Source organism: Carassius carassius, chromosome 3 (genome assembly GCF_963082965.1).
Source record: "Carassius carassius chromosome 3, fCarCar2.1, whole genome shotgun sequence".
Taxonomy (NCBI): Eukaryota; Metazoa; Chordata; class Actinopteri; order Cypriniformes; family Cyprinidae; genus Carassius; species Carassius carassius.
In genome coordinates, this window is record NC_081757.1 from 980533 (window position 1) to 995215 (window position 14683).

Genomic DNA, 14683 nt, shown 5'->3' on the forward strand with positions numbered 1-14683 from the left:
ACTTGCTTTGCCACGGTTTCATTCAAAGCAGCCGTAGAAAGTATTTTGCTCATCAGCCAAAGATGGATCTGCTCTCACCTCTGCAGAGGATTTTTTTCCAAAAGCACAGATGGTCCCCAGTCCTGCCACATGCGTTGGGAGTCATTGAGCTGGAAATGTGACTCTATGCGCTTCTTGTATCGGTATGTGGTGGCTCTTACTGTGTGTCAGAGAGCATAGAACAATGTTTTGTGCTCACTCATGTTCCCCGACGAGAGACCAGCCTTGTACGCAGCAGTGCATTTGTTTACTTCTGCACTGATTGCTCTGTCCACCCATGGTTTCTAATTTGAGAATGTCCTTAAGCTGGTAGTGAGCATGCTTTGTAGGCATACTTAAACTGAGTGTAGCAATGATCCAGTGTATTCGGTCCTCTGGTTGAACAGGATACATGTTGGTATAAGTTCAGCAAGACCTGCATAAGGTTGGCTTTGTTAAAATCCCCCGTGATGAGATAAGCGTCAGGGTGTTTGTTGATGTAGCCGCTCAGCACATCATGGAGCTTAGACAAAGCCAAGCCGGTGTCAGCTTGTGGTGGGAGGTAAACAGCTCTAACGATGGTCGAAGGAAATTCCCAGGGCAGATAGAATGGGGGGCAAATAATGGATAGATGTTCCAGATGAGGCGAGCAGGAGCGTGACAGAGTGGAGATATTCCTGGGGTCACACTATTCTTGTTAATCAGGAAACATGCTTCTCCACCTTTGGATTTACCGGCCTCGGCTGTTCTGTCCATCCATAAAACAGAGAAGTCTTACAGCAGTGTCCGAGGGCGGGACCGAGGGCGGGAGCCAAGTTTCAGACAAACAAAGAATGTTACTGTCTCTTATGTCCCATTGGAAACTTATCCTGGCTCTATGATCATCCATCTTATTCTCCAGAGACTGGACATTGGCGAGCAGGATGCTAGGCAGAGGAGGACTGTGAGCTCTTATTCTCAGTCTGTTGCAAATCCCAGCACGTTTCCCGCTGTGTTTCTTGATCCGTCACCTCGGGTGTTTACTCAGGTGGCCATTGTTCATCTCAGCGTTCTGGAAAATCTTAGATGGCCATGATGAGTGGAAGGTTAAAGTGTCCTGAAACAGGTTAGTGAAATGGTGTCCAATGTCTAAAATTGTTCTTTTGTCGTAAGTGATCAGTGCAAATGATATATGTGTAAAAAGAGAGAGCAAAATAAAGTACAAAAGTAAATAAAAACACAATCTAAGTGGAGCGACCTGGACGGCATCCAAACTCAGCAGCACCATCTTCCAAATCCTATTGATAAGTGACTTGCATAATAATTTGGAACACATTGTATTAGGAGAATAATCATGGAATGTTTCATCAAAAACCTTAATTTCTTCTCGATAGAAGAAAGAACGACGTAAACATCTGATCGTGGACTTCAGGAGAAACCCCCCTGCACTCCCCCCACTCACCATCATGAACAGCACTGTGACTGCAGTGGAGTCATTCAGGTTCCTGGGCACCACTATCTCTCAGGACCTGAAGTGGGACATTCACATTGACTCCATTGTGAAAAAGGCCCAGCAGAGGTTGTACTTCCTTCGCCAGCTGAGGAAGTTTAACCTGCCACAGGATCTGCTGAAACAGTTCTACTCCACCATCATCGAATCCATCCTCTGTAGTAACTGTCTGGTTCAGCTCAGCTTCTAAATCGGACCTCAGAAGACTACAGAGGGTAGTCCGGACTGCTGAGCGAATTATCGGTACAACCCTCCCATCTATTCAAGAACTGTACTTATCCAGAGTGAGCAAAAGGGCTGTTAAAATCACTCTGGACCCCTCACATCCAGCACACTCCCTCTTTGAACTGTTGCCATCTGGTCGACGCTACAGAGCACTGAGCACCAGAACGACCAGACACAGGAACAGTTTCTTCCCTCAGGCAATCCATCTTATGAACAGCTGATAATAACTGTGGGACACACTACACTATTTATATTTAATATACACTACACTTTTTATCCAACACACATACTTAGCGTACACGTAAATCTTTTGCACATAATATACATGTACATACATGGAACACACTATACTACTTATATTTATATACACATACACTTATTTATCCAAACACACATACTTAGCGTACAGTTACAATTTTTCCACATAATATACATGTACATACATAAATGCTCTTTTTAATATACCTGCCATACATTGTCAATTTGTATATTGTCAATCCTTACCCACCTATTTGTATTTTTTTGTATTTTTTATTCCTTATTGTGTTTTTTGTTCTGTCGCAGTTATGTTGCACTGCGGAGCTCTGTCACGAAAACAAATTCCTCGTATGTGTGAACATACCTGGCAATAAAGCTCATTCTGATTCTGATTCATTCTGATTCTGATCTTGCATGACATGGGGTTGAGAAATTTTCAATAAATTTTTATTTGAAAGTGAACTAATCCTTTAAATTGTTGGTTGTTGAGTTAACTTAAGATAACCCCCCATGCATAATTTAGAAAACACTCATGTCATCTTTGAGTTAAACAGGCTAATCACACATATATCACAAAAAAAAGAAAAAAAAAACTAGTCTGTTCCCTGATCAGTACATTCATTCGTCTCCTTTTTTAAAAGTTTGTGTTGATGTTTTTTTGCCTTTTTCACCGCACCTTTGGCATTATCGTAGTTGAGTTTCGCAGCATTCTTTATTGCGTCACACACCGAATCCGTTTCTTCTGCGGCTTTGCATCCGGTGACTCCTCCCCCGATCGCTCCGGCGAGAGCCGCGACTCCAACAGCGAGACCCACAGCTATAGCAATACCAGAACCAGCCACTCCGACCCCGGCCCCCGCGGCGATGATCCCCGCCTTCACTGCCACTGCTCCAGCCGCTATCCCCGTGGCTCCTGCGGCCCCGGCTACGGTTCCGGCTTTTATTACTCCGGCAACATTAGCAGCTTTCAGTAAAGTGACGACGGAGGCCACAGCGACCCCGATGCCCAGAAACGCACCGGTTAGTGTTCCCGTGGTCACTCCTGCCAACTTTACCAGAAGTTTTTTGTGCACAAGCCTTTTCGCTTCTTCTCGCTTCTCTTCTGGTGACATATTGTCTTCATTTATGTTCTTCAACTCCTCTTGAATCTCCTCCTCCACTATCTGAAGCAGCTCATTGGTGTAGCAGGCGTTCTGATTGTCCTTCAGCTTCTGCTCGATGGTCTCCAGCAGGTTCTTCACCTGGACTCTGTTGCTCCTGTATCCCATTTGGCGTTTTTTCCAGTATTTGCTGTCGATGACGTGACAGCGGCCTCCACATTTATCAACCAGCTCCTGTAGCTTCGGACTCATCTTGACAAACTCCTCAATGGTTTGACCTTCCAACTGTTCTCCGTAAGTGAATAAAACCACTGAATGATTGAAGGTGTCTTCTCCACAATACTCCACGATTTTATCCACGACCTCCATCTCTTGTCCGGTGTATCTCCCCACCTTCAGGACGATGGTGAACATGTCTGGACCCGGAGAGCTTTCGATCACAGACCGAATGATCTCAGATTTGATGGCCTCCTCATCCAGACCGGTGTCGAAGAGTCCTGGTGTGTCAATAACGGTGATCTTTTTGCCGTGGACCTTGCGGTCTCCGCTGACACATTCAGTCGTCACTGATTCAGGAGAAGCTTCGCTCTTGAAGACTTGTTGTTTGAGAATCGTATTCCCGGCGCTGCTCTTACCATCTCCGGTTTTCCCAAGAAGCACAATCCTTTTCTCAGGCAGAGAGTCAGAAGCTGTTTTTTTTTTTTAAAAAGAAAAAAAAAATGTGTTGTTAATAAAGGATCTTACCTATTTAATAAGGTCTACGGATCTATATTAATTCTTGAAAACAAAGCCATAATATGGAAGTAAATTTCTGCCACTTGAGAAAAAGCATGCTTTTGATTATGAGATAAAAAGATTAACTTATGACATATGCCATAATTTTGACATAAAAGTCATAAATATACCATAGAAATACTGACATACTAAGTCATGATTATTTACATTATGTGATATCAAAATTATGAAAAAGTCATACTTGACATAGTAGGTCAAAATTATAGATAAAACATTGAAATTGAAGTTGGCTATTATAAAAAGTCACTCGTGAGATGTTAAAATTATGATAAAATGAGTAATGATGACAATGATAAAAAGTTTGAAATATGACGTATGACAGAAGGCCATAATTGTCATAATAAACTGTGAGGTCTACTGACTGAAGTCTTATGCATAACTGCACTCTTTGGGTATAAGGCATCAGATTGAAGCTATTTTATTCTGAATAACAAAGATTTCACTGATTTTCATTCTATTTAAAAACAATTTGAGACCTTGATGTTCAACAGCAAAAATTAAAGTCATGTATTTTTAAAACAATCACAATTCAGTCAAAAATGAGGTTTAATAAATGATAACCATTTTCATTTTGGGGTGAACTGCCCCTTTAAGATGATTATCATCTGAACTTCTAAAGTTCAAAAACTCTAGCAGCTTTTCATCTTAAATATGGCAACACTAGGAATCGTTCAGAGTCAAATATCATCTCATATTTTATAATCATAAGGAAAGGTATTTCATTAATGCTATCTCTTACCTCCCATATTCCATCTACTGAAGTGCAGTAATGAATCAAAATTATTGTATTATAAATTGTTGCATTGATGCTGCTTTTATCTCAAATCACATCCAGTCATGGTTCCTGGTTCTGATCATCTGATCATTTAATGAAAAGCCACTGTAATATAAAGTCCATAGCTATGTATCAGTGAACAACTTGAAGAGTTTTACTGCTTGAAACACCCTTAAATGAGTCATAGACACTACATGAGCTACAGGAATTACCAGAGTGACCAGTACGCTTTCACACACCTCCTACTTTACGTCACAATCTCTCTAAACAGCACATTCCTTCAGAATCAGAGACAGGAAAGTCTTCCTGAGAGATAAACAGATAGTAAACAAAGTCAAACTCTATTATTAGCACAATAGAAAAGGCTGAAGTGTAAATAATCCACATTACCTTTACTGTGTTCTAGCACTGAAGATCAACGACTGAAGTCCCTAAAAGAGTTATATTGTCATGCTCAGTACGGCTACATTTGCTATTGTTAGGCTACTTCAAAAAATCCTTCCGAATCTCATGTTATCATGTTTAGAAAGATAATTACCATGAACCATCTTGATGTTTCTTACGTCACACATTCATCATTGGTTTCTCTGGAGATCCTTTAAACGAACAAGGCTTCGGGGTGGAGCAAATACTGCTGCTCTTTATGAATAACACACCCAACTGACATCTCTGTATTTAGCCTAGCTTCCTTACAGATGATCACAAGAAAATATGCAATAAAATTGAAAAATACACAGCTACAAACCTAGCTTTCAAAAGAGGGAACCGTCATAACCTTCAAAAGAATATATTTGTCATCTTTTTCACAACCAAAGCTTCGACTTGAAGTGAAATCATCAAACTATTCTGAAAATGTAAATGCACAATATGTTGATACATAAGGATATCTGATGTAAAGACATCATACATTCAGATAAACAAGTCTGGTTAGTTAGAGTTATTTCTTCATATGTAAAGATTTGATAAAAGTGTCAGTGAAGTGTTCAATAAAAAGAAATCACACCTGAGGCATTTTCTGTTACGCTTAAAAGTGTTGAAAAGCTACGGACCCCGCACATGACATGCAGGAAAAAAATATTAGGCTAATCTTGTGCACGATTTACTAATTCGTTCCCACAATTTATTTATTTTTTCTTGCATGGCATGTGCGGGGCTCCGTAATAAGCATATATTTTCTAAAACACATTAAAGATGACATGACTTTGCTTGAAAATTTAAGGTCTGAATGAACACCTCTATAGAAGTCAATGAATACAAGTTGATGATCTCTTTATATTAAACATGAATTACATTTCTTTTTTTTATGAATACTCTATCAATTAAACCCTTTAGTGACATTTCATCATGGAAGCTTGTGGACAGTCATGTCATATTCATGTACTTTACTAGAAGATCTGCAAGACAATATAGAAGTAGGAGACGGAATAGTTTTTTTTTTTTTTTTGATAATTAATGCCTTACCACCAACTAAGAACAGCCATGCACCACCACCCACAGAATCGAGAAAGAGCTATCAATCTATCAATCCTTTCCGTGTCCGGGGCGGGTGAGGTTTCCCGTGTTGAGTCAAATTAAGCCGCAGGCTCCACTCCTGGTGCTGTCCTTCCATCAATTCCTCTAAGTTCCAGCTTTTCAACCATACTTCCCCCGGAACCCAAAGACTCGTGGTTTCCTAAACGCTTCTTGAAACATATACTTTCACAAATATACCAATGAAAACCAATAAACAGTGTAAATTAGAATAAAAACTTGTTTACATTTCACAGTGAAACTTTATTTGTTCTTGATACATTTGACAATATTATAAAAAATAATATAAAAATGCTTTGCTCTGGAATTGTTCAAATTCATTATAACACATGAACACAAACCTGGCTGAAATGGTACTGCCATGAAACGTGACAAGGATTACACTTTATGGAAGTCAAAAGAGGGTCAAAAGTCTTTAAGAGGAGCACATGAAATTTCATTGTGCCATCATGCACTGTTTGTTCGCATTAATGCTACAACTTGCAAAACATCCAAAGAAATTGCTGTATTTGAGACTATATTTGCATATATATCACTCTACGATATACAAACATCAGACATCAAGTTTTTTATGAAGGATGTTGTAATGGTACACTGGTATGCACGTATCCACATGTGCAAACATCAGATATTATAACACGGCCAGAATGTGTGGGTCTACACATGCAAAAGAAATACATTCAAAATTAACAAACTTAACAAATGCGGACAAACGCGTTCAAATTCCAAAGAAAAATTTCACACGTTCTGTTTAAATACTTTTGGCCCTGTCCACCTTCCATAACACTTACATGTGAAAAACATACACTTCAAGTCACATAGAACAGGATAAAGATGTACAGTAGTTCAACACAGCGATGTGAATGCGATACACCATCATAAGGCAGCAGCGGCAGAATCAGAAAATGCACTAACCACAATAATAATACAATTAATGGTGCATTCAAGTCCTCCTGGGGAGTTCGTATTTATGAGCTGGGAATAGTAATTATGGTGTCAGGTGCATTCAAATCACTTGGCAAGATGGTGATGTACCTTTTCTATGAAAAACAACTCTACTTCTATAAAACGTTGAACAAAGAATGTGCATTTTTTTTTCCGCTTCTCAATTCCCAATTGTAAACTAAATTGATACATATTGTATCATAAATGAACAATACTATTGTATTTTGTCCATGCAACTTTACTAGTTTTAGTGTACAAATAAAAATAAATGATTTTTTTTTCAACAAATTTATCATGAAAACTGTATCTGTTGCATTCCCCATGTCGGAAACTCAAGGCTTCAAAACATCCTGCTTAAAGAATAGTGTTAACCAAATCTTAGACTAAACTTAGCTAGCTGCCAAGGCAATATTTCTAATGTAATGTTTAGCTATACATCAACGAGACCAAAATAATACTGTTTCCCACTCATAATTACTACTTGTTGGTTGCCTTTCATGTGTGTTAAACTCATAAATGCAATCTTTCTAACTTGAACGCACCATTATTCACTGAACATTTTGCTCCTCCTCCTCCAGAAACTTGGAAAAAAGCTCAAAATCATTGAAGCAGAGTCTGCTAAAAATCAAAGATATCCTCAGTGTCAGGGAAAAGATGACCGTTTGGTCTCTCACACCGTGACAAACACCAATCGGGCAGAATACACCAGATCCGCCAGGTAGATCAGGAAGTTGAGAGCGGTGAGAACAGCCACAGCCACCAGTTTATCCCACCAACACAAATCGTAACTGTTTCCGCAATGGTTTGGTCGCCTTGAGTTCCCTGAATGACGGCTGTCAAACTTGAAGATCGGCCAAATGATGGTGGCAGTGAGGTACATGATGACCGAAAGCAGAGCATAGGCGGAAAGGAAGCGTGCGAATGGGAACGGAAGGAACCCGGTGCATTCACCGACGCACATGATCACGATGGCCGCCGAAATCACGAAGCAGATGCAGTAGACAGCCATGCACCACTTCAGAGCCGAGTGACCATCATAAGAGACGGGGTTGCTGATGAACACGAATATGATGCAGGCCACGAAGGTCTCACAAACCTTAAGCAGGCCTGGAACCGTGGCCATGTACCCGGCGACTTCGCCCGGTTGCGCTCGCGTCAAACTCACTTCGATGAAATATGCCACGGTGGCCAGGCAGGAGAAGACCGTGGAGACGATTCGGAGGTCTCGCGCCTCATCGCGTCTCACATCGCCCTTCACGAAGTAGAGCGGGAAGATGATTGACGCAGACAGGCAAAGAAGCGTAGCGTAGCAGGCAAACGTTATAGGGAAGTTTTTCCAGGACAAGGGGGCACGAGCCTGGAGACCCATGACCTCCACCAGCAAAACCAGCAGGGTCCCGGCGAAGCTGAAAGCCCAGCAGAAGATGCACCAGTCGTACATGCCGTTGTTGATTGCCCCTCCGTGGGCCGCCACGCTAAACGCCACACAAGTGAACACTAGAGCGGCCAAACGCGCCCACATGGGACGGGAAGTCTTCCAAACCACCAGAGGCATGATTGGTGAAGTTTCTGGACGTCAAAGGAGTGCAATGTGTGTCCTTCTGGTGATTCTGCAAAGGACAAAAAGAGAGGCAGTTGGACCTTCTGTATCAACAAACCATGCCATTTGCGAGAGATTTAATGTGCTCCAATCAATGATCATGTTACAAAGACAACAAGCTCAAGAGATGCACTTCAGCCCTGGATGTGTGAATGCCTGTTAATGAGGTTTGACACCTTTAGTGCGGTCTGTTTCCTGCACTGGCTTTACTAAAGTGTGCATTGTACTGCATTCATGCATGGGTTGCATAACCATCAAGTACTGATCCCCAAAATATGATAGATAAGCACTCATTCCCAGAGTGGTTTTAAAGAGAATTTTGGCATCATTTACTCACCCCTGTTGCATTAAACATGTAACAAGTCTATGTGTCTCAGAAGAAGATATTTTGAAGAATGTTAATAGTTGCTGGTAGGCCATGGACTTCCATGGTATTTTTTGGAAGTCATGGCTACTAGCAACGTTTTGGTTACCAACATTGTCTTGAAACAACTTGAGTAAAGGTGAGTAAATGATGACATTTTTGGTGAACTATCCCTTTAATGTAGCTCAGGGAAAAAACACAAGAAACACGTGTCTCATACTTAACATGAAAAGAAAAGTAAAATAACGACCATCTGAATCAACAAAGCATGCCATTGGCTGAGAAATCTGACACGCTTCAATCACTGATCGAGTTACAAAGACTACACGCTCAATAGAAGCACTTTAGTCCTGTTTTTGTGAACGTGGCCCGTTTAGGACACTGAACGCTTTTAGGAGGAACTGTGTGGCCTGTTTCCTGTACTGCATTGACTTAAGTTACATTGCATTCATGCCTTGGTTGGGTAACCATTATGTACTGATCCAAAAAAAAAAAAATGTTAGAGATATGCACTCACTCCCTAGACTGGTTTTAAAGAAGCAGGTCACCCAAAAACAAAAATGTGGCATCATTTTCTCATCCTGTGTTGTACCAGGCATATAGGAATCTCTTTCTTCAAAAGATGTTGGTAACCAAACAATTGTTGCTAGGCCATTGACTTCCAAAGTTGAAGGTGAGTAAATGATGACATTTTGGATGAACTATCCCTTTAAAGTAGCTCAGGTTAACAACACAAGAAATGTGTCTAACAGACTTTTTCTCTGATTTAATGTTCATAATGATTGCTTTTTAAGCAGCAGTTTATACATTAATGAAAACTTGTATCGATATTTACTTAAACTCAAACTGTTTCTAACTCATCCAACTTTCTTCTCTGGAACACGTTAGGAATTATGTGTTATTCACACTTAAGATGACAACTTTAACTATAGATTTTTAATAATCATTTTGATTCATTGAGAACAGCACGGTCCACACCACTGCTATAAAGTCCAGCCTGCTCTTAAAGCACCAACATTTCATTGTACATAAAAAAATACTACAGTAATTAGCATTTTTTTACAGTATGATGTAGCATTCAAACGTTTTGTAAATAATATTAAATATACAGTGCAATACACTTTATTATAATATGGTTAAAAACACTATAGAATTTACTATAAAATACTGTGGTATTGTGCGAGTTAATTGTGTAGCTTTCCACTCCACCATAACTCTCAAATCTGATTCACAATACAGCAAAAAGCTATTTAAATGTAAGGACAGGTCATTCTGCCTAAGATCTCCTTTTTAAATTAGAGTAAAGATGGGTTTGGGTTTGGAATGACGTGACAGATTTTTCATTTTTGGGTGTACTGTTTCTTTAAGAACTCAGACGTAGAGTTTGAAATTTACATATTATGTCCCAATTTAAGCTAGTTTCTGACTACCATTTAAACCTATGAGGTAACAGCACATATCTAACAACCCCATATCAGCAGAAGTGACTCAGCTACGGGTCACTTCCTCCACATCACCACTTATTGTTCACACAAACGGAGCCAGCAAGCAACGAGAACATCTCTACAAGAGTTTGTTAAGTCGTTGTGGCAGACTTAAAGTATATATTACCTCTCTGTTGTTTTCATAGCCTTTATTATTATTTTTTCATAGCCTACATAGAGATCTAAACTGTTACCTCAGCAAGAACTTCCTCCATCTTTCTATCAGCTAACGGATGTGGTGGCGGGTGTGGCTGTTGTGTTTTATGGGTCGGATGAGGTTGAGATGAACGTAATAGTGAACGTGGGGCTCGAAAACCAAACATTCTAAACACTGAAAAGCAAACATTCTAAACACTGAACTGAACACATTTAACAGAATTCTAGAACTTTTGGATGCGCTTAAAAATGTTCCCAAAGTACGCACTGTATACTAAATGCATGTATAAACTAGGCTAACGTTACTTGAGTATTTTCTCAAAAGCGTATTTATGTAAATGAGGCGCATTCCTCAGGCTGAAGCGTCATACCTACCAAAAAATAATGCCAGTGCAAACACAAACTAACCCAAAAGACAATTAGAAAACCAACGATACAGACATACCTTGTACAGTACAGACTTCTTCGCTTTATTCCAGTTTTGATCACAAAGGAGAAGCGAGACCCTCTCCTCTCTCCTGTAACGCTGCCCAGATGTGCTCTTCCTTAGCAGGACTCAGTCCTCCACGCCCATTTCCTACCAAATTAGGTAACATTACTGCCTTCTCTTACCATTTGACCTCTCCATAGAGTCTAAAATTAGATGTTGGAATTTAGCATTCCATTATGCCACATTGTCTCAACCATTTTAATAAGAGCAATTTAAAAATTAAAAAGATAAATGCTATTCTTACCATATGTTATTTTGTATATACAATTTCTATATGAACATTTCAAAATAAGCAACATTGTTTATTTAGTGGAACCCGCTAACTGTAACTGTAGCATTTTCTGTTCTCTGTGTGTGATGAATAGGATCGAAACCCAGGCGTGACTGTGTTTGACCTCTGCTTATAATTTAAATTAAACATATTAAGGGTATGGAAAAACAAAAAAACAACAAACAAAAAAAAAATCAATAATATGATAATGATTAAAACATTTTAATTGGACAATGGTATTAAGAGTAGCTAACCCAAAAAGGGTAAGCACGGGATTAATTATTTTCGTAGTCGTTAGTCTGTGATTTTACTGGGGTTTTTTTTAATCTTGATATCGCCTCTAGTCTGACAAATCATGTGATAAACCAGAGACTGTATAGATGTTATAAATTTAATCACGGTTTTACGACACTCTATCTATATAATCACTCACGAGGCACGAGAAATAACCGTTCCCTGGTGGTCTAGTGGTTAGGATTCGGCGCTCTCACCGCCGCGGCCCGGGTTCGATTCCCGGTCAGGGAACAAATGCTTTTTACCGTAAATACTACAACAATTAATGTATTTATATCTACTGAATCAAGGGTTACTGAATGTTTACATTAGAGTGACGTAGAATCATTGTTTTGTTGTCATTTTTAAAATTGCGATAATTACAAGCACACAACCCAAATGGGCTACATAGGCTATGTTTAAATGCTAAAAATCAAACAGGCTATTTTTTTTTTTATATTTTAACAAAATGTATTAAACCATGTACAAAAATAGTACAATTATATACATTCCAGAAGAGTAACCAAAAAGCACATAAATAAATATTATATATATTAAATAAATGTATAGACTGTATATTTGTTATTTTTGTTATTTTGTCAGTTTTCGTTGTTAAAGCACCTTGCGGGCTCAAACTGTTTCCAAAAATGATAAAAGTCCTTCCTTAACCACACAAAAAAAAATGCTGCTTGTAAAATCCGTCCTCTGTTGTCAACAGCTGACATTAGCGAGAAAAAACATATATATAATTGCTAAATATAGTAAACTCAATAATTGAATTTGTGTTTTTTAAATGTGCATGTTTGTGTTCTTTTGTAAGGAAGATACGAAATGAAATTTATTGGCGTATTAAACATTATTTTTTTTTGTGAAGAAAATATTCTTTGTTTTAATTATATTGTGCAAAATAGAATACATTTGGGAAACTATCAATGCACGCACACATGCAGCCTTGCTTCGACACATATGCTTATTAAATAGACAATTAAACCTTACATGACATCCCAATGAACAAAGCATCTAAATGTTGTTGGAGTATGTATGTTTATTGAGCACCAGATGGCGAGGGAGAGCACTGTGTCAAGAGCCTCGAAGCATCAACGCAGTTTGTTGCGAAAGCCTCACTGCTTCTAAAGCCTCGTCCGGTATATATATATTATGTTCATTCAACATTTATTTTATGGGTTTAGTTAACTATAACAACATTACATAAATGACATATGTTTGTGACCCTGGAGCAAAACACCAGTCATATGCAGAACATGAAAACTACATTGTATGGGTCAAAATTCTTAAAATTCTGAAAGAAACAAATAAATAAAATAAAATTCATTAGGATATTATAAATTAAGATCATGTTCCATGAAGATATTTTGTACATTTCCTACCGTACAAATATCAAAACATATTTTTGAATTAGCAATATGCATTGTTAAGTACTTCATTTGGTCAACTTTAAAGGCAATTTTATCAATTTTTATATTTTGAAAAAAAAGAAAAGAAAGAAAACCGCTCCTCAAACTCACATGACCACAAATACAATTCTGTTGAAGATTCCTCTGTTTGTTACATAGGGACGGGTTTAGTCCAAAGATGTGTGGTTGTGCAGAGGACAGTCTGGGGCGAGAGAATCGAACTAGTGCAGAACAAATACACTGAGTTTTTCTGTTTTTGACAAAAAACAGTTATTCAGCAAGGATGCATTAAATTGCTCAGATGTTTCTTCAAATAAATGTTGCTCTGCAAAAAAAATAAAATAATAGTAAAGTGTTCACATAGATGTAAGCCTGTTTCTGCCACTAAATAAAAATAAAACAAGATAATTGCCACTTTTTATCTCACAACTGACTTTTTTTGTGTTTTTTGTGTAGTGTCTCTCTTCTCTGTTTGCAGTTGCTCTCTGTTTAACATCTGTTAAAGTCACATCCGTACAAGACTGAGAGAGTGTTAGCATCCCGTTCCTTTAAAATTGTTGTTTCAAAGCTAGTCAAGATACTTTTACACACAACACTTTGTTGGCTTTTATCTCTTTACCTTTTCTGTTGTTACTATTATTATTATTGTATCAGTATTAAAAGGTAATTTGTTGACTGCATGCATAAGTAGGCGATTGTTTTATGAGATGGGAACAGACAAGGATGACTGCTGCATTTTTGTTCATTATTGCTACGACCATGAGAGGAGAAACATGCAACAGATAAATATCAATGTGTCCATGAAGCTCTACAGCTGCAGCGTGTCAGTCCCCTGCCTTTACATTATTACTGTTTACTTGTTTGTTTAGTTAAAGATACTGTTAACCTGATACTGCAAAATAAAGCATTGGTTTTATTCATATATGTGGAGTATGTATTTAGATTCTACATAGAATGTAAATGTATTTTACATTTGTGGAAAAGCTACAAAAAAGGTACATGGAAAGACAGATAAGTTTACCTGAAATGGTTTGATTGTTGAGTCAGGAATTTACTTGTAGTGAAATACTGTATAACGATGGGGTCACAGATTCTGATGACCCCTATAAAAACAGGAGAAAAGCATCGGCTTCATCAACATTGTTAAACATTTACGTTGCATACAAAATGCAAAAATAGGCTACTCTGCGAACAACAGGATTGTGTTAATTCTCATGAAATGTTTAATTGGTTTAATAAGTCGAGCATAAGAGTATCTACATTAGCTTACATAACACTTAAGGCTAAAACATAAGCAGAGGATTTCTTCATATAAAAATTGTGATTTTTATCCATTTAAAAGTATTTAAAAAATAATAAATAATAAATCTAAATCATTTGATGTATCAGCTGTACAGTTCATATTAGACCCAGCTTCTTTCCTGGATAGGTTGCACATTGAATTCAACACAGACTGTACGCTTATTTGATGTGCACGCGCGCCATGCACGTGTAC

At 38.4% G+C, this 14683-nt stretch overlaps 2 protein-coding genes and 1 non-coding gene across 3 annotated transcripts; 1 reads left to right on the plus strand and 2 right to left on the minus strand.

The window, feature by feature from the left end:
* Positions 1-2501: 2501 nt before the first annotated feature.
* Positions 2502-4673, minus strand: LOC132113542 (GTPase IMAP family member 7-like). Its single transcript, XM_059521355.1, has 2 exons — positions 4625-4673; positions 2502-3779 (listed from the first exon to the last, which is right to left on the minus strand). The coding sequence occupies exons 1-2, from the start codon at positions 4629-4631 to the stop codon at positions 2584-2586; spliced, it is 1203 nt and encodes a 400-aa protein (XP_059377338.1). The 5' UTR covers positions 4632-4673; the 3' UTR covers positions 2502-2583.
* Positions 4674-7291: 2618 nt separating this feature from the next.
* Positions 7292-11309, minus strand: myadma (myeloid associated differentiation marker a). Its single transcript, XM_059524120.1, has 2 exons — positions 11181-11309; positions 7292-8736 (listed from the first exon to the last, which is right to left on the minus strand). The coding sequence occupies exon 2, from the start codon at positions 8688-8690 to the stop codon at positions 7806-7808; it is 885 nt and encodes a 294-aa protein (XP_059380103.1). The 5' UTR covers positions 8691-8736; positions 11181-11309; the 3' UTR covers positions 7292-7805.
* A 644-nt stretch (positions 11310-11953) lies between these two features.
* trnae-cuc (transfer RNA glutamic acid (anticodon CUC)) lies at positions 11954-12025 on the plus strand. The gene has a single exon. It is a non-coding gene; the product is annotated as a tRNA-Glu (tRNA).
* The last annotated feature ends 2658 nt before the right edge of the window (positions 12026-14683 follow it).

What these genes read in the sequence shown, in the direction of transcription:
- myadma (XM_059524120.1), bottom strand. Translation starts at nt 8,690, where the DNA reads ATGCCTCTGGTGGTTTGGAAGACTTCCCGTCCCATGTGGGCGCGTTTG.